General features: G+C 44.3%; 2 protein-coding genes across 11 annotated transcripts; one reads left to right on the top strand and one right to left on the bottom strand.

Annotated features, from left to right (window-relative positions):
• Positions 1–56: 56 nt before the first annotated feature.
• On the bottom strand, positions 57–10,968 carry FAM228B (family with sequence similarity 228 member B). 5 transcript variants are annotated; one of them, XM_017813041.1, is made up of 9 exons: positions 10,751–10,968; positions 9,476–9,574; positions 8,933–8,991; positions 8,163–8,244; positions 7,361–7,465; positions 4,633–4,707; positions 3,762–3,959; positions 643–720; positions 57–233 (listed from the first exon to the last, which is right to left on the bottom strand). In XM_017813041.1, the coding sequence occupies exons 5-9, from the start codon at positions 7,451–7,453 to the stop codon at positions 207–209; spliced, it is 471 nt and encodes a 156-aa protein (XP_017668530.1). In that variant the 5' UTR covers positions 7,454–7,465; positions 8,163–8,244; positions 8,933–8,991; positions 9,476–9,574; positions 10,751–10,968; the 3' UTR covers positions 57–206. The 5 variants fall into 5 exon arrangements, 4 of the variants coding, with proteins under 4 accessions (XP_017668530.1, XP_017668531.1, XP_017668534.1 ...); XM_017813042.1 differs by having other exon boundaries at positions 10,656–10,752; XM_017813045.1 differs by lacking the exon at positions 4,633–4,707.
• On the top strand, positions 1,919–24,685 carry TP53I3 (tumor protein p53 inducible protein 3). Of its 6 annotated transcripts, XM_017813034.1 has the most exons (9): positions 1,919–1,929; positions 18,800–18,915; positions 19,137–19,272; positions 19,729–19,924; positions 20,065–20,207; positions 20,850–21,117; positions 22,313–22,525; positions 23,240–23,436; positions 24,202–24,678. In XM_017813034.1, the coding sequence occupies exons 5-9, from the start codon at positions 20,070–20,072 to the stop codon at positions 24,406–24,408; spliced, it is 1,023 nt and encodes a 340-aa protein (XP_017668523.1). In that variant the 5' UTR covers positions 1,919–1,929; positions 18,800–18,915; positions 19,137–19,272; positions 19,729–19,924; positions 20,065–20,069; the 3' UTR covers positions 24,409–24,678. The 6 variants fall into 6 exon arrangements, with proteins under 6 accessions (XP_017668523.1, XP_017668528.1, XP_017668526.1 ...); XM_017813040.1 differs by lacking the exon at positions 1,919–1,929 and having other exon boundaries at positions 18,826–18,915; positions 23,264–23,436; positions 24,202–24,685; XM_017813039.1 differs by lacking the exons at positions 1,919–1,929; positions 18,800–18,915; positions 19,137–19,272 and adding an exon at positions 18,322–18,685.
• Positions 24,686–24,761: the final 76 nt, after the last annotated feature.

Below are 24,761 nucleotides of genomic sequence, written 5' to 3'. Positions count from 1 at the left end.
GGAGCAGCATCCCAGGCATTTCTTTGGCTGCTGAGTAACAACATTTCAGAACCACGTTCAAGACAGTAAGTTTATTGCAGCTTGCCAGAAGACCTGGCCTGTTATCACTTGCTTTGGCAGGAGATGTAACCTAAAGGGTACCTTCTGATGGGTGTGCTTGCTGCTCTGGTCAGCTGGGGGACAGGTGACATCATTGGCTCTCGCTGTCATTGTGGTGATTGATGTCTTTCATTCTTTAAACAGAAGTAAAAACTATTGTCATGCTCCTGTAAAGATCAGCTGAGCTGCCAGAGTAGTTCCTTCTACAGAGCACACACACAGCTTGCCTGGGAATTCTCCAACCCTCCTTAGACAGAACACACTCCCTGTGCTGCCGCAGTGGATTTAAAATGAGGAAAACAAACCTCCCCCCTGCCATTGCCTACTGTGCCTCCAAATCTGAGCTTAGTATGGATCCAAACCACATTCCTGATGAAAACCATGTTCAAATACTCTTGGGCTTAAATGCACTAGGAGCTGGGACCCATATTTGTTCAGGTAATAAAACTAGAATGTGTTTCCCTACAGCAGCACATCAGTAACATGCTCTGCCTCCTAACTATGAACGGCCTGCTGGCCAAAGGGGAACTCCAAACCTCACACCTTCCAGCAGTCTGTGCACGTCTTCTGGGAGAATGGATCATACTCGGATGGGTCAAAATAGTCCAAAAACACGTAGCCCTGTGGGAGAAGCAGGTACTGGGTCAGGTCTCAGAAGCCTTAGGTGATACAATGGTGAGAGCAGCCAGCCTGGGTGGGACACAGCCTGTGACAGACATGGTGGAGAAAAGGATTCCCAAATTTTCATACACTGCACCTCAGAAATAAGGTGACTGAAGTGTAACAGGAAAATTCCTCTATCCATTTTAATTTATCATAGGCATAAATACATAATACATGATTTCATGGAGCATCCAGAAATAATTTCAGGCTAAGATGCTAACCTTAACTAGGGCAGTCAAGATAGTGGAAATTTCGGTCAAGGGAAAATGTTTTGACAGAGAAGGAAACAGTTCAAGTTCCCTATAACAAGCACATAAAATAGTCCTCCCTAATATTCTTTCTTACAAAACCTTGGAAATGAACTTTTTAATCTTTCTTGTGTGGGTGATTCTCCAGGGATCCCAGGAAGGAAGGGAGCATTCAGCCCACGGCCTCCTAGATCTCAGCCCTACACAGTTCTTCATGGCAATCTGTGGATGTGATTTCAAGACTTGGAAAAAACCATACTTTAACCTGAACAGCTCAGGAGCTCTGCAAGACAAGTCCAACCAAAAAAAAAGTGGGATCTACAGTAGATTTAAGAGGTCACTGTGCTGAAGCAGCTCACAGGGAAGTGAGCCAGGCCCTGAGGGCCTGTGCTGTTCTCAGACACTCGGAAAGCACCCGAGTGGGGCTTCTCTACTGCTGAGTGTGAATGCTGCCTCTGCAGGGGCCTCTGCTCCTCAGGATCTGGCAATTCCCCACACAACAAGCAGCAGCCACACTCATCATCTCATGTTTCTGTCCCTGGAAAGCTTCAAGCCCTAATAGAGCTCAATTTGCAGAGTTTTAGTGCCACCCCTTGGTTTACTATCACATATCACCCCTTTACAGGGTCTGCTGAGACCTCAGTGGATCACGGAGGTGCTTTGCTGCACTCCCAGGTCTGATCCCTTCATGTGGTCGATGCATTACCCCTCACACAGCCCTTGGAATAAAGCAGAGTAAAAGCTCTTCAAAATGAGTCAGGGGGGTCTCTTTCTCTGCAGCACACAATGCCTACAATAGCCTGGACTACCAGAAGCTGAGTTGTGGCTAACACAGCAGCAACCCAGGCAGGGGAATCCCCTCTCCTTGCAGGCTGCACTGTCACACTGCCATCTTCACTCTGACCAACCATCTCCTTAGGTACCTGCAGTCCATGGCCACAGGACTGGAGGGAAGGAGGAGTGAGAAAGGCAGTGAAAAGGAGGCAGATTTGAGGCAAAAAAACCCACATATGAGCAGGTCCTTGGAAGAACAGGGAGTCAAGGAAGGGAGGTAAAGGAGGAGAGGTCAGATGGTGTGAAAAAGGCAGATGAGTGAGCTGACAAAGACTGAGATGGAGGGATTTGGAAAAAGAGTGAGGAGAGGAGGAGAATGGAGGAAAGGGGGGAAAGACAGCTTTGGAAAGCAAAGGGCAGTGAAGAACTTGGAGGAATTATCAGAAGCAACAAGAAGATGGAGACACAGCAGTGGGTAGCATGACAGAAGAAAGAGGGGCAAAACGGATTTATGGATGGAGTAAAAGAGTTGACTGGAGAGAGAAAGAGAGCAAGAGGAGAGACTGGAGGAAGAATAATAGACATGGAAAGAAGGAATGGACCAATCAAAGGCACGGGAAGGTCAGGAGATCTGGGAAACAGGAGGAGAAGCCTAATAGCAGGGAAGAGAGCAAATGGACAAAAAGAAGGGAGTGAGGGGAAAATATATAGCCAGAAGTCAGTATATTAACCAATCTACAGAAATGTTTCAAGTTCTGCAAAACATATCATGTGCTGCCACGGTCAGTGCAAACTTATGCAAGTGAGTTGTCCTGTAACTCTGAAGGGCTTCAACCTGCTCTGCAGACCTGCTGATGATAGAGTGGACACCACAGAGCAAGGGGAAAAGGTGGAGGCTGATCGCTGGTGCTGGTGCTTCCCTTCCAGGAGGACACATCCCAGCACATCAGCCAGTGCTTTTGGAGGACACCCAGCAAATTCCTGACCTGACACAGAAGCTTGGAAGTGGACTGATGCAGACCCAGATATGTACAGTACACCCAACATATCCTAAATCCTAGGACATCAGCAGTAAGACTGGTTCAGGTCTTTGCTGTTCCATGCAGTTTAAATGCATGGGTCTGTCACATCAGGCCTTTGAAAAAGAAATCATTTGCTCTCGTTAAAACAACACAGCTCCCGTGACATTTTCATTTCTGGCTGAGAAGGTTGTTTACAGTCTCACGACTCCACTGTGCAGTGGTTTCCACTAACAACAAATTCCTGCTCTCAATAAAATATTATCATTTTTATGTAACTGCTCTTACTGCTCTATATTTCCATTCCTGAGAAAATTGAGTTGTGGGATTTGATACTCAACAGTGGTGTGAAATTCAGAGCAAAATGAAGAAAACCAACAAGTATTTCCTACAGTGACTGCACTTTTTCTGAGTACTGAAACCCATGGAACTACAAAAAGTTGGGTCTATTGCCTGTATACAGACTTCAAGAAAATTGTTTGTATCTCCCTGTTCTCACATTTTTTTCTTTTATGAAGCTTGATCAGTAGCATCCAAGGCCACAAAATCATTTCATTTGTGCTCTGCCAACATACTGCGGTAGTGATGTAGCTTAACTTCTGAGACATGAGAGTGCAGTCCACTCCCTGCTCAGTCAGCCTTTGACTTCAGCTGACAGAGCTCAGTTTTTCCCACTACATGATCCAGCTCACAAAGGGAAATACACATCAATATGGTGCCTCATCATATTCAGACCCAAGCAAGGCTATTGTTTGTATCTGATGGTGAACTTAAACAGCTCTAACATCATATGTCACCATTGCAGAAGTCCTTGGGAAAGAAAGGTAAGTTACAGTTAAGGTGCATCTGAATTCCAGGCTACTCAATGGACAGCAAATAGCAGCTAAACCCCTGATCTTGTCCAAAGCCCTCCCTATGCAACTCTCTCCATGACACAAATTTACTTCTCCCTTGATACCTTCTTGTTACAGTAGTTTAAATATTGAGACAATTGTTCTTGCTTCCTTTTCTGCATTTCTTCGATTGACTGGCTGCCCATTTCGTCCTCAATTTTCTGCAGCACTGGCTCTAAAACATCCTTAAGCCATTCTTTGTACACGATCTCCTTCTTTCTCAGATTTAGGAAATCATTGTGCCTCAGGTATCTGTCCACCTTCTAAGTAAGAAATGCAAAATAAAAACCATACAAATTATTGGCCAAGCACATTAAAGGTTTCACAGGTGAAGGCTGACTGGTCTCTGCTCCAAGGGTGCTGTTTTCCAGCCCTTCTTTGTGCTCCTCCCTCTCTCCACTTCCCACCACTCATTTCCAACCTCTCACTTGCAAGAGCTCTGGCATTCAGACCCTTAACTTTTGAAACTGTGGTGCAAGACTGGCAGAAAATTACTCACTTTTTCCCATCAGGTTATTGAGCTGAAATCACTGCAGAACAGCGGGCTGATAAGCAGCAGACTGTGCAAGACAGGCAGCAGGAGAGGGATCCTCTCCCTGCAGCACTGGCAATCTGCTAGATCAGATCAGATCAGATCAGATCAGATCAGATCAGATCAGATCAGCACTGCTGCCCTTTGCTCACAGCCCCACTGACCAACTAATCACATCCACAGAGCAAATATTAGGTGCAAACAGGCAGGTAAGTTACCTATGATTCACATTTAGGGTTACTACTTCAGTCATATCCAGAGGAGAGGCCACAAACTCATACTTCTAAATCAGTTTTTCAAGAATATAGACAATTAACATTTTCTCACAAATCACTGACCAGAAACTAGAACACATTGACATGCAGGAAAGCACACAACAAATGAGAAGAGGTACCACTTCTTACCCTCACAAAACAATTTTCTCTGTCCAAGATGCACTGAACAGAAGCAATGATGTCTCGGCTTTGGTCAGGTGTTACCTAACAGAACATTAAAAACCCACATGAAGTAAAAGCAGGACTCAGACTAGGAGTCAGATTTACTTTTGAATTCAAAATAATCACTGGTGGTGTGATTAAAGGCACATTATACCATAACCCAGCTGGCAAATCCTTGTGAGACTTGCTCGGAACAGTGGGGATAAGTAGCAACAGAAGAGTGTTGGAAGAACTGGAATGGGAACAAGAATGTACATGTTAAGACCATACACCTCCTTGGCTGCTCCTCACCATGACCACACACCACTTGTTCCTTGCCACTGTCGCTCACCTGTGCCAAACACGTGTCTCATAAACTCAACTCCTGCACTGCAGCCAAGGAGCACAAGCAATACAGACCAAATCCATCTATCACTTGGGGATGGAATTCCTGCAGGGAAGATGAGGGGGGTACCTCCCCTGTGATCAGGCTGCACCAACTCTGTGGGTTAACCAGAGAGACCTTGTCTTCACGAGTCCATCAGCAGCTTCTACAAGCAACAAGTTGTCCAAGTTTTGGCTGGGATAGAGTTAATTTTCTTTCTAGTAGCTGGTACAGTGCTGTGTTTTAAATTTAGGATGAGAGTAATGTTGATAACACACTGATGCTTTAATTGTTGCTAAGTAGTGTTTACACTAAGCCAAGGTTTTCTCAGCTTCTCTCCCCACCCCACCAGTGAGCAAGCTGGGGGGGGTCACAAGGAGCTGGGAGGGGACACGGCTGGGATAGCTGACCCCAAATGACAAAGGGTTATCCCAAACCTCAACTGATCTGGTTTTACTCAGGGCTGAAATATTCACATTTCACCTGTCTGACCTGCTGCCTCCTCCTGTGGTTTCCACAGACAAATTCAAAGTCATCCCTGCTGTGACTTTCTTCTGCTGTTTAAAAACTGAGCTATAGCCACAGCATTTTTGCACGAGCCCACCATGCCAGCGGCAGCACAGACTCAAGGAATGCATTTGATGCGCAGAATGGAAAATTAGCCTGCTACTCCCTGTGCTTAATATTGATTCTTACTTCCAATAAACAGTGTAGTTTCCAGTCACGTCTGTCTTGACCTTGCTGACCAGCTCCACACTCCAACAGGTTTATTATCCTGAGATAAGCAGGACATCATACATCAGACCAGGCAAGGAAAGGACAAGTAGTATTAAAAAAATCACCAAAAACAAATGAGAAGAGGAAATCTAAATTGCTGGCACGTTTTAAGATCCTTTCATCCTACTATTTGAAGCAACTGGTATGTTGTATTACACCTGACAAATCTACTTCACATAATCACAGATCCTTTCTAAAACCAGCACCGTAACAGCAGCAGGGAGACACAGCCATCACTCCAGCTGAGAACCACCAGCAGAAAGTACTCAGAACACACACTGGTGAGTAGGTGAAAAGTCTTCCTTCAGGATGATCCCTATGTGAAGACCCCTTAAGAACCAAAGGAATTAGGTCTCCTTTGACTGAAGGAATTCAGTCTATTCTCCCTGGAAAAGAACAGGCTCAGGGGGAGCCTCATCACAGTACTTACAGAGCAGCTACAAAGAGGATGGAGGTTCTCTCTGCACCAGAAGCCACAGGGAGGAGACGAGGGGTAAGAGGTACAAGTTGCATTGGCTGAAGTTTCATCTCAATATAAGAAAGAAATTTTTTAGAGTGAGATCAATCATTGACTGGAACAACCTCCCCAGGGATGTGGTGGAGTCCCCATCACTGACAATTTTCAAGATGTGATTGGACAGGGTGCTAGACAACCTCATCTGGTGTCTCTTTCCAAAAAAAGGTTGAACCAGATGATCTTTCAAGGTCCCTTCCAGCTGAGGCTGTTCCATGAGTCCGTGACTAGTCACAAGCTTGTTTCAGGTTTTATGGGAAACTTTTCCACATACCAAACTGCAAATAACTCGATAAAGCTGCCTCAAAAGGATGCAAGAGCTTGATAAAACCCATTGAGTTGGTTGCTTTTTACAGAGTTCTCTGTTCTTCTCCATGACAAACACATCTCAGATTTTGCAGAACTTTGCGAATAATTATTTTTCATTCCTCCCTTCATAACTTCCATTTCATTCCTCCACTCATATCTTTGCACAGCAGAAGCCCTTCTGTGTTAGCCAATCTTTGGCAATAATTTTCTTCTGCAGTCAAAAGTATTTGCTGTGACACTCTTTGCTGGTGCTGAGGAGAACCTCTGGATAAAAAGGTAAAGAAAGGGCAAGGTCCACATAAAAAGCCAACCCGCTTTACAAAGATCAGGCCCTCATCCAGGTTCCACAATCAAGCTACAAATTGGGATGGAGCAGTAGAAAGTAACATACACTGCAATAACCATTTCTGAGTGTGCCCAGAAGGGACAGACTGAGAAACAAGGCTCCTGCTGGCTCACAGATGAATTCAGGCACATACCAGGGACGGCAGTCTGGCACAGACAGACAGACCAGAACACTGTCCAGAATTCAGTGGCATTAGGTGGCCAGTTCCAACACAGAAGCCCAATTACACACAAATACTGTCTAGAACTCAGTGGGATTAGGTGGCCAGTTCCAACACAGAAGCCCAATTACACCCGAATACTCTGGGATCCCAGTTACAGACTCTGGTTTCCTGTGATTCTTCACAGTAGAACCTACAGCTGAAGGACTATTGGGAGTCACTCACCTGCCAAGGCCGTGGCTGATCAGGTTCTTTCACAGGTCTCAGATGTGTCATTATTTTTAGCCAGGGAGTCTCTGAGCTGTTCACACTGTGCATGGTTGGAATAATCTGGGAGAAACATTAAAACAGCCCAAACATACAAAACTATTGTATAAACAGCAAAAACCTCATTTTCTTATAATTCCTATCAATTGATGAAGCAAATCTCTAAAGGAATTCTTAACTGCTGCATTCTCCTGTCATAGCAAGTAAAACAGAGATGAAGCATCAGGTTTACAGTCAGGTACTGCCTCTGCTGGGACTGTCTGTCCTCATCTCCACAAACAACGGACAGTACATTTTGTTTCAAAGAACAGTGGTTCACAAATCATTCCAGAATGCCTGTCAGCTTTGAAAACATTTCAGTTATCAAATTTCACCTCTGGACTATTACTTATTTCCTTTGTGCCTTTTTCAGTCACATAAAAGTCACTTTCAAGTAACTGCTACATTCCCCCCAGGGATGGCTGCAATTTAGTGGGTTTTAAAGTCAGTTCTACCAGACAAAGCTTATGCTGAAGCACCAACTCTGAGCTCCAGCCAGAAAATTCCACCTCCTCTCTTGTATGTGCCTCAGTATGTCTGAATCAATTTATAACAGAGACAGGAGAACCACAGAGGTAAAATGCCTTTTACAGGAACCTCCACTTAAACCTCTTTATTTCAGATTCACTGGAGGTACACTGCTTCCAGGAAACAATGGATTCACAAAATTACTTAGGTAAAGAGTGGAACAAAAGAAAAGCTTATTTCTGCAGATACTGACCTCAAGTCTTCAGCCAGATCTTTCAATTACGAAAATATATTCTGTTCTTCAATTATGTTTTGCAACATCCAGTTAAAAGAATCTGCAAAGACTCTTCAAATCAGATATTCATAGAAGGTAACAATATTTTTTGCACAAGACAATATTCAAAAGTTTACTCTGTCCAACCCAGCACTTCACTGACAATATCTGACTCCCAGCTGGCCTCTCTGGACTGCAGATTCAAATCTCTTACCATCGGTTCAAGGTGCAGTCTGCAATCTGTATCTTTATTTGTTTCATTTCACATATCCTTGCCTGGATATTCCCACTTCCTCACAGAAATGCTTTCCTGTCTTTTCTGACTGAAAGAGTCAGAAACCACATGAAAGTGTGTGTTGGAAGGGTTCTCAGGAGTCCCAGTCCCATGCCAGCTTGAAGAAGAGCAAACCTCACAGACAGGATTGCTCAGGGCCTCGCCAGGCCAAGTTCTGAAAATTCCCTTCCTCAAATTTGAAAGCTCGTGTCCTTCCCTCCAACTGCTTCTATAAAAGAAAAATCCTCATTTCTGCCATGTAAGCCAGGTAAAGCCAAATTAAGGGGAAAAAACAATGTAATGCACATGGTACCAGGGACTTTCCTTCCCTCCTGCATAACTCTGCCAGATTTCTATTCTGTCATCAGACACAAAGAAAACTAAAAATTTGCAGTGGAGTAGGTCACAACATCCCAATTCTCCACGGAATTTTTTCAGCCCCAGTAAGTCAGGTTCCAAACCCAGAAATACACACCGGCCTTGGCAGTGTGGCAGCCCAGCAGGTCCTTCCTCTATAGTGATTCCCTGCCCTCTCTGTACAGAGGAGACAAGAGATACAGAAGAAAATACGGAATTTTAATTAGGACACAGGATTTGGAAAGCAGATGTCCTGCCACTTTCCATGTGGAAATGAACATTTTTTGTCTACATGTGCCCCAATGGCCCCTGAAGAGAGCTGTACTATGGAGACTGGTGTTCCCTGTGAGAAGCCTCCCGCTCCAAAAACAATCTCCCTTTTATCCAGACAGCACAAATCTACTGAGTTCCAAGAAAGCATATCCAACCTCCTGGTGTCTGAGGAGCAGGGGAAGGATTCTCACAGTTTATCCTTCATTCTGCAATAATCAATTAAAGCAAACAGATAAATGACTACATAAACCCTGATTAGCACTGACCCAATTTCTGATACAAAATAACAGGCAAACAGAGAGGACTGAAGCTGGGCTGAACTGGGGTGCTACAGATTTGGTATTAGACAAGTCAACAAACCTTCCTATGAGCCAGACATCCCACCTACCTGCACAGGTGCCATGGGCTCCTTGGTCACACTATTTTTGACAGATATCCTTTCCCTCCAAGTAGTTTTGTTCTTCTGGGGTAGGGATGCTGTAAATCCCTGGACAAGTTTGAGACGAAGAAAATACATATATCGATATTTTAAATTACAAATTACATAAAATACATATTCTAATATTTTAATTTCTAATCTTACAAAACAAGTAAAATAAAAAAAAAACCCAACCATTAGGCTCTTTTCTATCTTCAGTAACTAGTATTAAGACTCCATCCATCTCACAAAGAAAGGCTGAGCCTTTCTCTGAGCACAAAGCAAAGGAGGTGTTTGATCTCATCACAGAGAATTGGGACCCCAGGGGAGACAAAACAGAGCAAACACAGAGAACCTGCCTCTGCAGCAATCTGCCCTCAGGAACCCACAAGTGGTAAACACTAACTGCAGATTTTTTTCCCCCCAGTCTTCATAACTCAAGCTGCCACTGAGTCCTTTCTTTTACTTCTTTGTTTGGAGTCTTGCTAGGAGATACCAGCTCTCCGTGACTAACAAAGGCAGAGCCCACTGACTTGAGACAGCAGCTGTTTTTCAGGTCTTAAAACTAAAGGTTTAACCACAGGCTTGGACAGAAATACAGTAAAGCATTTCCAAAATCTGAGTGGATAAAAAAAAAAAGATTTGCATTTCAAATAGCAGTTGCACCCTGCAAATGCCAAATCCCATGAACAGGTTGGCTGTTCTGTAATATTAGGACGTTTGTTCCACTGTCCCACATCCCTGGAAGTGTTCAAGGCCAGGTTGGATGGGGCTTCGAGCAACCTGGTGTAGTGGAAGGTGCCCCTGCCCATGGCAGGAGGCTGAAACTGAAAGAACCTCAATGTCCCTTTCCAACTCAAACTGTTCTCTGATTCTGTGAGAGAACCAGTCTCTAGTGCGAGCAGGGCAGCTCTTTGAACCCTGCAGCTTGTGAATGCGGAGCTAACAGGTAACATGTGCAAGGCCGGAGCGTTCCGGCCTGGCCCCTGCACCTCGGAGGCAGCGATCGGGACCAGGCCAGTGAGAGGAGAACGACGAACCCCCGGACCCGCACCCTGCCCGGCCCTGAGGCAGGTCCCGCAGACCGCAGGGCAGGCGAGGGCGGGCAGCAGAGCCCAGCTCCCCCCACCGCCGTGCCGGGGTCCCTCACCGGCCCCAGGGGCGGCCGGACGGGGCTGCGGTGGGAGCCAAACCCGCCCCGCTCGGCACAGCCCCACTGAGGGGAAAATGGCGGTGCCCCCCTACCCTCACGGTTGTTGTAGAGCCCCTCCGCGTCCTTCCGCCGAGGAAAACAGCCTCTCTCCCGTTACCCACAGCCTCTCGGGATGAGGAGGCACCGCCCCCGGGGACAGGGATGGGGCAGCCCGGCCGCAGGGCCGGCACCCGGACCCTGTTCCCGGGCGGAGGCGGGACGTGGGCACGGGCACGGACACGGGCACGGCCGGACCCCTCCGCGCGCGGCCGCACAGCGTCCCGCGCTGCCATGGCAACCCCAGCGCGCGCGCTGCCCCCGGCAGGGCTGCCCACCAATCAGAGAGCGAGACCGCGGCCAGTGAGCCAATCAGAAGCGAGAACAGCCCGGCCGAGCCGAACCCGACCAGCCGAGCCGAGCCGAGCCGAGCCGAGCCGAGCCGAGCCGAGCCGAGCCGAGCCGAGCCGAGCCGAGCCGAGCCCAGCCGAGCCCAGCCGAGCCCAGCCGACGAAGTCAGGGTCACTGGCTTATCCAAAGTTCACTAAATTGTATTACGAGATTTCACACATTACCGTGCAGTGCTAGCCGTGACATTAAATTTGAAATTGAAGGCAGCTAGAGATACCAGATGAGGGAAATGTGAGGGGTTTTTACCTCAGCGGCGCTGCGCTGACACAGAGATCTCGCACTAACCAAGTGTCACATAAAAGGGCGGGTTCCTCAAAACCTTTATATTTGATTTTTTTTAAAAAATATTATTGTATTGATTTGTCAGCGCCCCAGGAAAGACAAGCTCCTCGAGCCCGAGCAGCCTGTCAGCGCCCAGCCCTGGCCCTGCACGGGACACCCCAAGAATCACACCATGTGTTTGAGAGCCTGAGAGCCTTGTCCAAATGCTTCTTGAACTTTATCTGCTCTTGAACTGTATCGGAGGGTGGGTCAACTAACCTTTTCAGGGACATGAGCAAAGTGTCAGAGCCAAACCCCTTACTTCAATTTGGAAAGAGAGACCCCCTGCTGGATGCCACCCTCTCTCGGTATTTTATCAGTTTTGTCAAGTCTTACCCACTGCTGCAGTCTGCCAGCGCCCTTGAAAGACTCACACGGAACAGTTTAAGGAATAACACACTTTATTAACAAATACACTGATCACAGAAGATTGTGACAATCAGGGATTGATGTTGACGCTGAACTGATTCCAAGAAAAAGTCTGAAGCAATACACAAAGGAAAGCTTGAAATAATAATTAGCACACTTAGAATAAAGTTCTTACCCAACAGGCCTCCCTAGAGGGGAGAAACCAGGTTCAGCCCATTGATCAATCCCAGAAATTAGGATAGGGGGTCTTCCCCAACGTCTCCCCCTCTTAACTCACTGTTACATTATTTCTTTACACTTATATGGAGCTTCAGTGACTCCAGTCACACGTACTTTTGTTCCTGATTGGTGTAAAATTCTGTCACTTTGCTCTTAAAGATATAGTTAATAAAATAGAGACCACGTGCTCAGGGAGGGGTGGTAACTTTGGGATGGAGGTATATATAATATATATATATAAAAAATATATATAATACAGTATTACAGTATTATATGAGATTATAATGAGCAAGGTTCATCTGAGGAGAGCGATTTTGCCACAGTTGCTGGTTCAGCAACAAGGCATCTTTTCCTCTCTCACTTGGTTGACAGCTGCTCTGCGGTTTATCAGCCACCTGGTACCATCCAGTTCCCATTCCTGAGCGGATTACAACAGAGCCCGGCCGCCGTGTCTTCACTCTGCTCCACCCTCCGAGTCATTCCACTTTAGCATCTGCAGGGTGTGTTGCCTGGGGAACTGTCGTGACACGGATTCCATGCTTGCCAACCGCATTCTCTCCTCAAAGAAGCAACTGTGTTTCACCCTAAAATTTCCTTAATGTTATAACATCCGTTAGAACGTGACTATAACTTTAGACTCAAGCTATTTTCCCCCTATTTTCCCACATAATCCACCCCGCGACTGGAGTCACTCAAGCTTCACAATATCCAAATGGAGTTTAAGAGTGTTTTATGCATTTGTATTGCGGGGGTTATCTAATGTTTGTGGGGGTAGCCAATAGGCTAATTGCTTCACAATAATGCAAACTTTAACATACAATACTAAGACAAAAACAAAAGAGTTAATGTCAATAAAACAACAACAGGGCAAAGCACTCTCTTGAGAATTCCTGTAGCAGCTGGTGATCATCCAAAGAGAGTATCCCACCACCAATGTTCTTCATCTTTCTTGACTGCTTCTGAAATATGATGTATTTTCTCTGCATTATGATGGATGGGAATCAGAGTCCTTTGTCCATTTCCTTGAGTTTGCTTCAGCAATTGGTTTAGGTCTTCATGTTGTAGTAGCTTTCTGCTCAAGTTGAAATTTGCTCCAATAGGGGTAGGCAGCAGGTCTTGAATCAGCATATACTTAGACCATGACAATTGATAAGATATGACAGAAGCTGAGTAAATAAAATCATCCCATAATTTCAATGGATTTACAAACACAAATCTGAGTCATTACTTGTAGCTACAGTAACATTATCTACAAGTAAAGAATTCCAAAGAGTTCACACTTCCATTATCAATATTTACAACTGAAAACATTTTTAGGGTTTTCATTAGGATGTGTCTCAAAATGACAAACACTTTGTTCAGTTATAAGACAAATGTCTTGAGCTGTGATGATGTTATTTTCACAAATGACTCCTTGTTGCTCTTGCGCAATGACATCAATAGTTCACCATTTATTTCCATCCTCTAGGGCCCATATCCTACGCTCCAGGGATAGAGTATGATCTGTTGTGACTTAACCCTGACACAATGGTAGGGTATATAATATATACTGAGCAATGTGTACAGTTAACACAAAAGCTGTGGCTGTGCTGTCAATGGCATCATAGGTAAAACTGACTAAATACCACCAGGACTGGAATTTTTCTTCAAACTCAATCACATTGTCCCAAATTACTTCTAGAATTCCAGTGGGTAAGATACCTTCTTCACCTTCCCTTATAATTGTGGCTGTCATTGATTGCATCCACAGCTGAGCTTGGATAAAACAAAGAAACATTTGCCCAACAAGTGCATCTATGATCAGTTGGTGTTTTTTTCACCCTCCTACTGAGGGTAAAAGCTATTGGTTCGTTCCCAGATCCAAAAGGGAAGATTGCAGAGGGTGTTTCAATTTGTTGATCTCACTAGTTATCATGACTAGTTTGTTCATTAATCCCTCAGAGTCTATGCTATTTTGAACTCCCAGTCCTGTTCCCAAGATGCCAGGCACATCTCTTTTTGCCCACTTTTGGGGAAAGAGTGTTCATTTATGCAGCCATGCTGCCATCCTGCATAAGAGGTCCTCAGGAATGGTGAACAAACTAGTTGGATTGTAGAAACATTATTTTCCTTCAATTCAACTTGTCCAAGAGACCATGACAGGTTAAACAACATCTGATGTTGACCAATCACATATGGTCCAATTTCAGAAATTTGTGGGTTGCTCAGGGTGGATGGCTTGGTTGCAGGGCTAGATTTCGTGACTTTTTTTTTTTTAAACTCTCCCCAGAAATCTGAATTTCCTGTTTCGCACAAAACTCTAAATGGATCTTTTATTGCATTTTGATTTAGCCAACAATCCTGATATTTGCTTTCACAAAATAAATTTCTTCCCATTTCTAACTTATTTTTATAATATTTCTTTAGGTTTAGGTGGAGCTTCAGCAACTTTAGTCATACATCATGTTCAGTGAGGCATGGTCATATCTCGGGGGCAGCTAACTTTGGGATGGAGGTGTGAGACAGTATCACATCTGAGCTAACTTTGGGACAGATATTTGTGCCAGTGTTACATCTGAGGACAGTGATTTTGCCAACAGCAACACATCTTCTCCTATCTCCCTCGTCTGACAGATGATATACAACTTTTCAGCTAAAAAGTACCACCAAGTTCCCTCCTCTGCAAGGATTTCAACAGAGCCCGGCCACGGTGTCTGTGCTCCACCCAATGTTTCATTCCCCCCTCAGCATCTATTGTGTGGAGGAAGTCAGGCATGCTGACTGCATTCCATCCAGGGAATAGCAACCCCATTTCCCACTATAATTTCCATACTGTTATAACTGTGTCTGTAACTTTCCAGTCCACTCCATCCTCCCTTTTATCCCTCCTCAGCATGTATTATGTGCACACTGATCACAAGTTTTGTCTGTTAAAATGTAACTTTCCAGTTTTCTTTAATTTTACCCCTGGTTATTTTCCCACACAGCTGTTCTTTGATTTATCAGCTAGCTATGTGGTACCATCCAGTTCCCATTCCTGCAGGGATACAACAGAGCCTGGCCAAGGTGTCTTCTCTTCGCCTCGCCCTCTGTTTCATCCCTCCTTAGCATGTCCTTCAGGCTGCAAAGTGTGTTGCCTGGGGAACTGTCACAGAATTGATTCCAAGCATGCAAACCACATTCCACGCTGGACATAACAACTGCATTTCAGCCTAAAATTTCCTCAGTGTTATAACTTCTGTTAGAATATGAATAAAACTGTAGCATCCAAATTTTTCCCAGTTTTCTCTAACTTTCCCTCAGTCATTTTCCCACACTGTGTTTTTGCTGACCATTTAAAAAGAAAATAATTTTTGGTTTGGGTCAAACCTGGCCCAGAAACCACTCCTAAAGCCCTTTTTCTGCTCTGATCTGCTGCTTGTACCAAGTTTTATCTCATTTCTTAGTGTTTTCATCGTGGACTGTTTCCTCAGTAGGAGGTAAATTAAACATGAAGAAAATCAGAACTCAGGAATACTTACCCTATAAAAATATAACTGGACTTTTATGGCCTTCCTGAGAAACATGATCATTTTCCTGCTGGTCAATTCTGCTGCCCTCTTGTTTTTGTGATTTTTATTTTGTTATATTGCTTATGTAAGGCCTAGCATTATTTCTGCTGAAATTCCTGAATTCCACATGAAGAAAAATATGGTTTCCCATATAAAGGGGAAGGGAAATGAACACTTATACATCTATCTTTTTACAGAACAGAAGGAAAATGAATCAACTGCAGGCTTTGCTGAGTGACAGTCTTTTCAGCACAAAGTGTGTGGAAAACACAGCTATTACCAGCATAAAGGAAAGACAAGTCTGTGCATCAACCTTTGGCTTTAATGTAAGAGATCAAGAGCATCCTGGGAAGAGACAGCAGAGGTAGAAACTCTGGGAATGCAGAGCACAAAACAGTCATAAAGGCAGGGAGCACAGCGCTCTACTAAACATACTTGTTCTTTCAGCCCCAGAGCCCAGTGCCGGGGTACAGCCTGGCTGACTCGCAAGGCTGATTGCTAATTTCACATCTTTGATTTTTGGAAGAAAGATGCCATTTAAGCCCCATTTTCAAGGAGTCCTTTTTAAGCACTTTGCATTCAAGGATTCTGCCAGTAAAGCAGATGGATGTAGGGCCATTCTCTGGCACTGAGACCTGCTGGTATGGAATGTGCCGTGCCCATACTATAACCCTGAAAGAGTGGCTGTACAGGCTGCCCTTGGGGAGCTGTCCTGGGCCATTCTAACTTCACAGTCTGTGCTCTGGAACTGCCAAAAAGCAAAGTAATTGCCAAAAACAAAGTGCTTGCTGGCCCAGGTCACGACTCTACCTGGAGTGTTCTGACCATACTCAGAACTGCTCCCTGGAACCTTAAAATTGCTGGTATAGATGTAGCTTATCTGTTTTCATTATCCAGCAGCTTATAAAGAGCAGAATAACAGCACTTCTTCTCATATCCTATCATACCATATCATATGATAAAAAAGCTAATAGGCACTCCCTCTGCAGAGCCTTCCTACCCTCCAGTAGATCAACACTCCCACCCAACTTGGTGTTGCCTGTGAACCTACCGAAGGTAAACTCAATCCCCTCGCCCAGACTGTAGATAAAGACATTAAACAGAGCAGGTCCCAATGCTGAGCCCTGGGGAATGGGACTTACTAAATCTAAGGACTGGGCTTTACATTTTAAGCTAGCGTTGGACTAGCTCTATCCTAGTATTTTCTGCAGGACTACACACAGAGCTGGAGCAGGTCCAAAAGGTGCCATTGTCTTATTTATCCCCAACTATGACCAGTAATAAATTCAGGAGCCATATCATAGCTGATATATGAGCATTTTTTAATGCTATGGGAGAAAGGCAGAAAGTGTAAAGCTAGAAGATTGCAAAAAAATGCCAACACTTGCAAAATCCTGTAATGATATCCACACGTTATTTGGTCTTGCAAATAATAGTCATCCATAACTGACCACTGCTCCTAAGCAAAGGCTAATGTAATGTCTAAGTGTTTCCAGGGCTAGATTTGCAGTGAGTTTGATCTGGAGTTTATTCTTGCTGTCCTGGATGATTTCTTTGAGAAAAGAAAACAAAGTAACTTTTCTTTGCGTATTACAAGAGATTTCTGAAAATTTTTGGAAGTGTTCAGTGTTTATTCTTTAGAACATATATTACCTCATGATATAGGTATTAGTATTTTTAATTTTCAGCTAAAAATAACACAGCCTTCATATGAGCATTGCATAGTCTGAGGGGGATTTGAAGTTGGAAAAAAAGCATCTCTATTACAGCAATTCTCTATATGATTTTTATAATTTTTAAAAATTATTTATTTATTTCCTTGTGTTATTACAGCAGACTACTTTAGAGAGAAAGGTAGCTGAATCAGAAGAAAACTTGGACTTCATCAACTTCAGGACTGCTCATGAGGAAATAAAGCTTAGAAGTTTGAAACATTATCCAATTTAAACAACAAACCACTGCTTTACAACTTTCCAGCTTCTGAGTTTTTTTCAGGGCTTTTTTCAAGAACACTTGAGGGCTCACTGTTCATAAAAGGACAACTCTATGCATCTAAATTTCTTAACTGAATTGAAAGTGATGTCTTCAATATTTGGTTTAAGATAGTCTGCTTAATCTTTCTAACATTGCCTTTTAGCCTGTTTCCAGATAAGATAATTATTAATCTCACTAAGCAAAGTAAGTTCTCTAATGGCATTACAGTGATGCAGGGCACCACAGGGATGAAGGAAATTGTTACATTAACACATTTTCAGACTGCCCAGTACATCTTCGAATATTACAAATAAAATATATTTTTAACATGTCAATTTGCATTGCCACTGACTGCTACAGAAAGTTATTTATTTTAAAATGCAGTAGATTGCAAAGTTCTGTGAGGATGAGGAAGAAGAGACAATGTCAGTACCGGGACTGAATCAGACCGTGTGTACTACAGGACATCAAAGAAGGGCATTCTCAAGAACAACAGGCTTCATGATCTTTTCATCTGCAGAAGTAAAGAAATTATTAGTTCCTTGAGTCACATGAGAACAAATGAATTTTTAGCTATACTTGATTCTAAATTTGTTTAGTTTCAAAGAAAAGTTTAAAAGCCTGACTCAAAAAATCTCATTATTAATATGAAAAAAATCCACAGAAAAAATCCTACACACAGACACACATATGATTTATCATTTTTAAATAGCCTGAAGTGTCAGTTTTATTCCCTGACAACTCTGTGACCAGGACACAGAGAAAGGCATGATCTGATCCTTCTCTTTCTGGGGCAAACAGCAAAGCTCAAGGAGATGTCATCAGGCTTTTACAGCCTGAATGATTCTGTGATTCTAAACCATCAGGTAGGAATGCACGGGGCTGATGGACATGAACCAGCGAGCTCTGAACGCTGCTGTCTCCCGGCAACAGAGCCTAGGGCGTCTATGGCATAAGGGCTCTCACAGCTCCCGTGCCCCGAATACCAGCGGAGTAAATCGAGTCTGAGACAGAGTTCCGAAATCAGAGCAGTCGCTCCTGCTCTGCTCGAGCACACACCATGACACTCCTCCCGCCCAGCACGGGCATCAGGCCAAACTCCCCTGGGTGCTGGGGGAGCGGTGGATCTCTGCCGGGCTTTCTGTCTCAATCCGTGCAGTAATCCAGGTCAGTGAGTAGAAACAATAGTGAGTTGTACTAATAGTTCTGACTCTGCTCATGTCTTTCCCTCCAAAGTAAAACACAACCTCGACCCGGTCCACCCCTTGACCCGCAGGGGAGTAGCTGATGGCAAGGGCAGAGCTCACAGAGGAGGAACCGGGATCGGACTCTGCTCCCGAGGGCAGGTTGGGTTTGTTCCGGTGCAGAGATTCTACTTCCTTATTCACAGGAAAAATGTGAGTAACAAATTGTGCTCGGGAGCCATATAACTTCTTAGTTATTGCTGGGGGCCATTGCTGGCAGATCTGACAGTTTGAAGTTGTTACACTTGGTTGGAAACAGGTTTCAGTTTCTGCGTTTTTCTGTGTATTTGAGAGCAACGAAGATACTCAGATCCTCTTCTTCTTGTTTCTTTTTTTTTTTTTACATTTTTGTGGGCCTGATTCTGTCAACAAAGGCAACGATTTATAAAAATGCAAGTTAGTGAACTCTGCTGGAAGAAGGAAAAAAGCTTCTTTCACATCTTATTTTTAACTGAAAAAAATTTGGACACAATTAAAAGAGCAGAAGTATCTCTTACAGGGTGGTATCAGGTGAGCTTCCCACTGAATTTTTGAGCTGATACAGACAAATTTTGTGGGACTGGATTAAATGGTTCAGCTGACAATAGTGAATAGACAGCCAGCCTCAGAAAGAAAAGCCTTTAAATTACATTGTATTGAAATAATTGTGAGTGTTTATTCACTGTAAAATAGCCGTAGAGCACCACCCCGTGGGGATTGACATTCCCCGGGTTTCAAGTTGTTTGTCATTCTGCATTTGCAGTCTTACCACAGACAATTAGGTACGCACTTAGCTTTTCCTGTACAGATATCATCATGCAAGTGATTTTTACAGAGGGCAAGGTGGTCTGTCACACAGTGCTGGTTGCTTGAAGAGGCTCTGGCCAGCAGCCCACCCTGTGCTGCATTCAGGAAAGTACCAGCTCTCAGGAAGTAACACAGTTATTCCCATTGTGATTCCCTCTTTTCTCATCTCCTTTCACCCAGCACCAGGGAGCAGAGGGGAGCCTCTTGCAGATTTAATTTTGCCAGGCAGGTGGAGGCTTGACATCGCAGCCCATCTCAACAGCTGCTGGTGCCAAAAGGAACCCAGGAACAGTGACTGAGGAGTCACCTGAAAGACTCCTGCAGCAGTGGCACCCTCTACCAGAGCAAATCAGGCACACTGGAATCAAATGCTGAGGCAAGGGAAATAAATAGGAATTTTTAAAATCTTTTGTCATCTTTCATCACTGAGGTTTTCTCACTGCACGTAAGTGTGCCTGTATTCATGCCAGTTTTATTTCAGTTTGGGTTTGTGGGTTGTTTTCCTTTTTTTCCTAGAGAAAATGTTTGCAGCCTATTTTGATTGCCCAGGAGGCCCAGAAAATCTCTATATGAAAGAAGTGATGAAACCAAGTCCAGGACAAGGAGAAGTTCTTGTGAAGGTCTCTGCCAGTGCTCTGAATAGGGCAGATTTACTCCAGGTATGTATATGTTAAGCAGATTTATGCAGCTGAAAATAACACTGATTTTTCAAGCCCCTATCTGAGGTCTTGACAGATCAGAAGAGTTAAAAGAGGTTGGGAGTCGGGGGCATTTGGATGGGAGATTTCATAGGGGCAAAAGAAGAGATGTCAGTTGATTCAGCAGATAAATGTTTTTATCTGGGTCACTCCAGTGCTGGGCTGGTGTGGAAAGGCAGCTGCCTTTCAAGAAAACATGTAAAACCAGAGCTCTGGTCTTTCTAGATGCTTAGACACTTCTCTGGACATTTGAGATGAACAGGAAATGTTTCACTGGCCCAGTCCCAGTGGGAGAAAATCACATTCAAATTATTAAGTTTGATCTGCAAGCCATGCTCTGCAACTGGGGACCATAGTACCTCCTCAGTGGAGACTGGCCTGGAAAAAGGAGACTCACAAAAAATGAATTTATTCTTATTTTAAGAACATACTTAGGAAACAAGAAGTGTTTACAGAGGAGAGAAGATCCTCAAATTACTGGAACATTTGCACAGTGCAAAATCAGGATTAAATAGATAGGAATTTAGGTTAGAGACATACGAATGGAATATTGCAATTCATTACCGTCAATGAGGTGTTGCCCTCTCTTTTCTTTTATTTTAGAGGAGAGGGAAGTATCCTCCCCCGGAAGGAGCAAGTGATATTTTAGGCTTAGAAGCAGCTGGGAGTGTGGCTGGGCTGGGCCCTGGCTGCAGGGGCCGGTGGAAGATCGGCGATGCAGTGATGGCTCTGCTCTCCGGAGGAGGTCAGGCACAGTACGTTACAGTTCCTGAGGGCCACCTGATGCCAATCCCCAAAGATATGACTTTTATCCAGGCTGCAGCCATTCCCGAAGCCTGGTTAACAGCATTTCAGCTGCTGCATTTTGTAGGTGAGAGGTGTATTTGCCCATCTATCCCAAAACAGCTGATATTCCTTTCTGTTATGAAATCCTTTCTTTGTTGCCTCCATCTGAATGCTGTTTGCCTTTCCTCTGTCACTTCATTCCCGTGGGACAGAATTTGGTATGCCAGACACAAATCCTGAAATCTTGACCACCTCTCCCCACTCATAACTTACCCTGTTGATTGCATATTTACAAGGAAGGATATGGAAAGATGCTCAGTTTTCTTTTCATTTATATTTCTCAGCTTGAATCACTGAATGGTTTGGATTGGAGGAGACCTTAAAGATCATCTAGTGCAATCCCCCTGCCATGGGCAGGGACACCTTTCATTAAGTCTAAACCCTCAAATAACTTCCATGTTCTCCAAACAGCTGAAAAGTCATCCTATTTCTAAGGATTTGACTTCACTTGCAAGCATGCCCATATAATGAACTTTCTCACTAATTGCCTTTGGACCTACAATAGGCAACATCTCCTTGTACCTTGTTTCACAGAGACATTCATTGTAAGTAAAATCCCCTCTGAGCTGATTCAAAACAGTCAGAAGCTCACACTCTTCACTTTGAAAATACACTGCCAAGGCACTACAGTAGCACTTGCCAGGGTTTTCCTCAGGTGAGAAATATCCTTCTTCTACCTTCTTCAGCAGTAGCACCTAAAAGTTCCAGTAAAGAACAGAAGTTCCAAACAAATAACTTTCCTGTAGACTTGCTTCAAGCAGTGTTGTTTCCTGGGCATCACTTCCAGATCACTTTAAATTAATGCATTAGAGCAACTGATAGATAATTGGTAGAACTGGTCCTTAACATTACCCAGCACTTTGGATGTTTCTCCATTGTTGAGTGCCTGATTTTCAGTATGAATATCGTCCAGCAGTGTTTTTACTGGTGGAATAAAAAGGTTGATTGCACTCACTTAAGCATCTCGGTCACAGATGCCCAGAACTGGACAGGGCCAAGATAAAGTCACTCCACTGAAACTGGTAAAATGAAGTTCTGTCAGCACACTGTGACCTCTGTTAGTCCTGGGTTTGTTTCTCTTATGAAAGATATGAAGATGTAAACAAAGCCCACAAGGGCATCTCTTTCAACCCCCTCTTCAGTATTTTCCATGCTGTTCATGTTTTAATCCAAAGGTGATGCTCAAAGGGTGACCACTCTTCCCTTATGTCCTCCTTCAGGTAAAATACAGGAGGGTGAGACAGTGCTGATCCATGCTGGAGCCAGCGGAGTTGGCATGGCAGCCATTCAGCTGGTGAGACTGGCAAAAGCAATTCCCATCGTGACAGCAGGAACTGAAGAGAAACTGAAAGCAACAGCAAAGGCCGGAGCAGCTGCAGGGTTCAACTACAAGAATGAAGATTTTAGTGAAAAAGTCTTGGAGTTCACCCAAGGTAAGAACCTCTCTGTGAAAGAGCCTGTGACAGCTGGGGAGGAGTTTGTACCTCCCAGCATGTGCACATACACTCAGTTTCAGCTGTCGCCTTAGTCGGTGAGGGAGCAGACAGTAGTGACCCTGTCAGCACAACCTGACACACTGTTCAGCTCAGAATGTGCCTTTCCTTAGTTTAATTGTGCTGTTTTCTGCATGGGCTCTCTTTATCTGTGTTCATTTGGGGCGTAAATATGGTGCCGCCTTATTGTTCCCTCCACAAAGAACTGTGGGACCAAGTCCTCACACTTGTCTTTGTAAGAATCACCATGGAATCACAGAAGGATTTAGGTTGGAAGGAACCTTAAAGATCATCTTGTTCCAAGCCCCTGCCATGGGCAGGGACACCTTCCACTAGACCAGGGTGCTCCCAAGCCCCATCCAACCTGGCCTTGAGCACTTCCAGGGGTAGGGTATCTACAGCTTCTCTGGGCAACCTGTGCCAGTGCCTCACCATGCTGGGTTCTCACACTGTTAGAAAATTTTTTTGGGGCCCAATTCTATAATTCCTTACAAATCATTGTGACAATTCCTAATTTCAGTAGAAAGAATGAAATGAGAATTGCAGGGTTGATTCTGTATCTATAAAGAACAAGGTTGTAGTTTTCCCTGAGATTATCCCAGCCTTTAATGCAGCTCAACTACATTGCTGAAATCTCTCCTGATTCTACTTAAGGTTCTGGAGTGGATATTATTTTAGATTGTGTTGGTGGCTCATACTGGGAGAAGAATCTCAACTGTCTGAGTACTGATGGCCGGTGGATTATTTATGGACTACTGAGTGGAGGTGAAGTCCATGGGGATTTGCTAGCAAGGCTGCTCTCCAAAAGAGCCAGCATCCACACGAGTCTATTACGGTCACGAGACAAGGAGGCAAGTAATGGCTATCAACAGTCTGTGCAGTTTGACTGTAAAACTGATGATAGTTTTCTTTTAAAACTAGTGTTAAACACCCTCTTGCAAAAAAAAAAGTCCCACTTGAACTGTCATTACATACTTTGAAAAATTAAGTTATAATTAAGTTATAATGTCCCCTTTCTATTTTTATCAAATTCCTCCCTGCATCAGAGGAATGATACCCAGGACTTCTGAATGTTATTTCACCAAGTACCATAATTTAAAGATTTGGCCTAAAAAAGAACAGAACTTGAGTGATCAGGCAATTTGATCGAGTCTGAGGAGAAGTAAATAAAAACTTCTATTAGGTAATTTTTCGAAGTAAAAAGCAAGGCCATTTGGATGCCCAATTACCAAGAAGAAAATGTGGAAAATTCTCAGCTTTGACAATAAAAGACAGGCAGTGCAGAGCCCTAAGGTAGATGGTTTAAAACATACATATATATATATATATATATATATATGTATATTCTCAAAAACTATCAGTTTGAATTTAAATGGTTCTGCACTGAGCTTACACCACCTGTTTTGGAGAATTTCATTCAATTAAAATGTAATAAATCTAAAAGTTTTCTTCTTGTTTGTAATTTAAACCAGTCATATGTTTATTATGTCCATTTCACCGTGACAGTGCCAGGAAGTGTCTCCTTGCGGGCTGGGCACACTTTGTACGCCGTGCTTAGAGACACCTCAGTGAGTGAAATGGCTGGAAATAACCTTCAAAACGCTCTTTTTCCGCAGTATAAGGAGCGGCTGGTGAGAGCCTTCACAGAGGACGCGCTGCCCTATTTTTCCGGAGGGGCTTCCCCGCGTCTCCAGCCGCTCGTGGACAGCGTTTACCCCCTGCACAAGATCGCAGAGGCACACAGGGTTATGGAGGAAAACAAGAACACCGGCAAAATCGTCATCGAAGTGCCCGTTTGCTTCAAGAAAGGGCCCCTGCTGTAGCTGTGCTGTGTGACAGGGTCACCGCGGGTGTTGGACTGCAGAGGTCCTGCCGCTTTCTGCTCCAAACCGGGATCGCTTATTGTGGGCGGTGAGGAGGGGCAGAGGATTACGAGAGGCGTTTATTGAAAAGGTGGCGAGGAGGGGTAAAGGATAACGGGAGGCGTTTATTAAAAAGAGGTTCGTGTTGCAGTTCTGTTGCCGTGAATTGAGGGCGGACGCGGCGCGGGGACCTCCGCTCTCTCAGGGCCGAGGGCGGGGCCGGGGCTGAGCGGTGCACGCCGGGACAGCTCCGGTCCGTGCGGGGAGCGCGGTGCACGCCGGGACAGCTCCGGTCCGTGAGGGGGGCGCGGTGC

Source organism: Lepidothrix coronata, unplaced genomic scaffold (assembly GCF_001604755.1).
Source record: "Lepidothrix coronata isolate B3197 unplaced genomic scaffold, Lepidothrix_coronata-1.0 Scaffold39, whole genome shotgun sequence".
In the NCBI taxonomy this organism is placed as follows: domain Eukaryota; kingdom Metazoa; phylum Chordata; class Aves; order Passeriformes; family Pipridae; genus Lepidothrix; species Lepidothrix coronata.
This window is presented reverse-complemented; position numbering and strand designations above follow the sequence as displayed.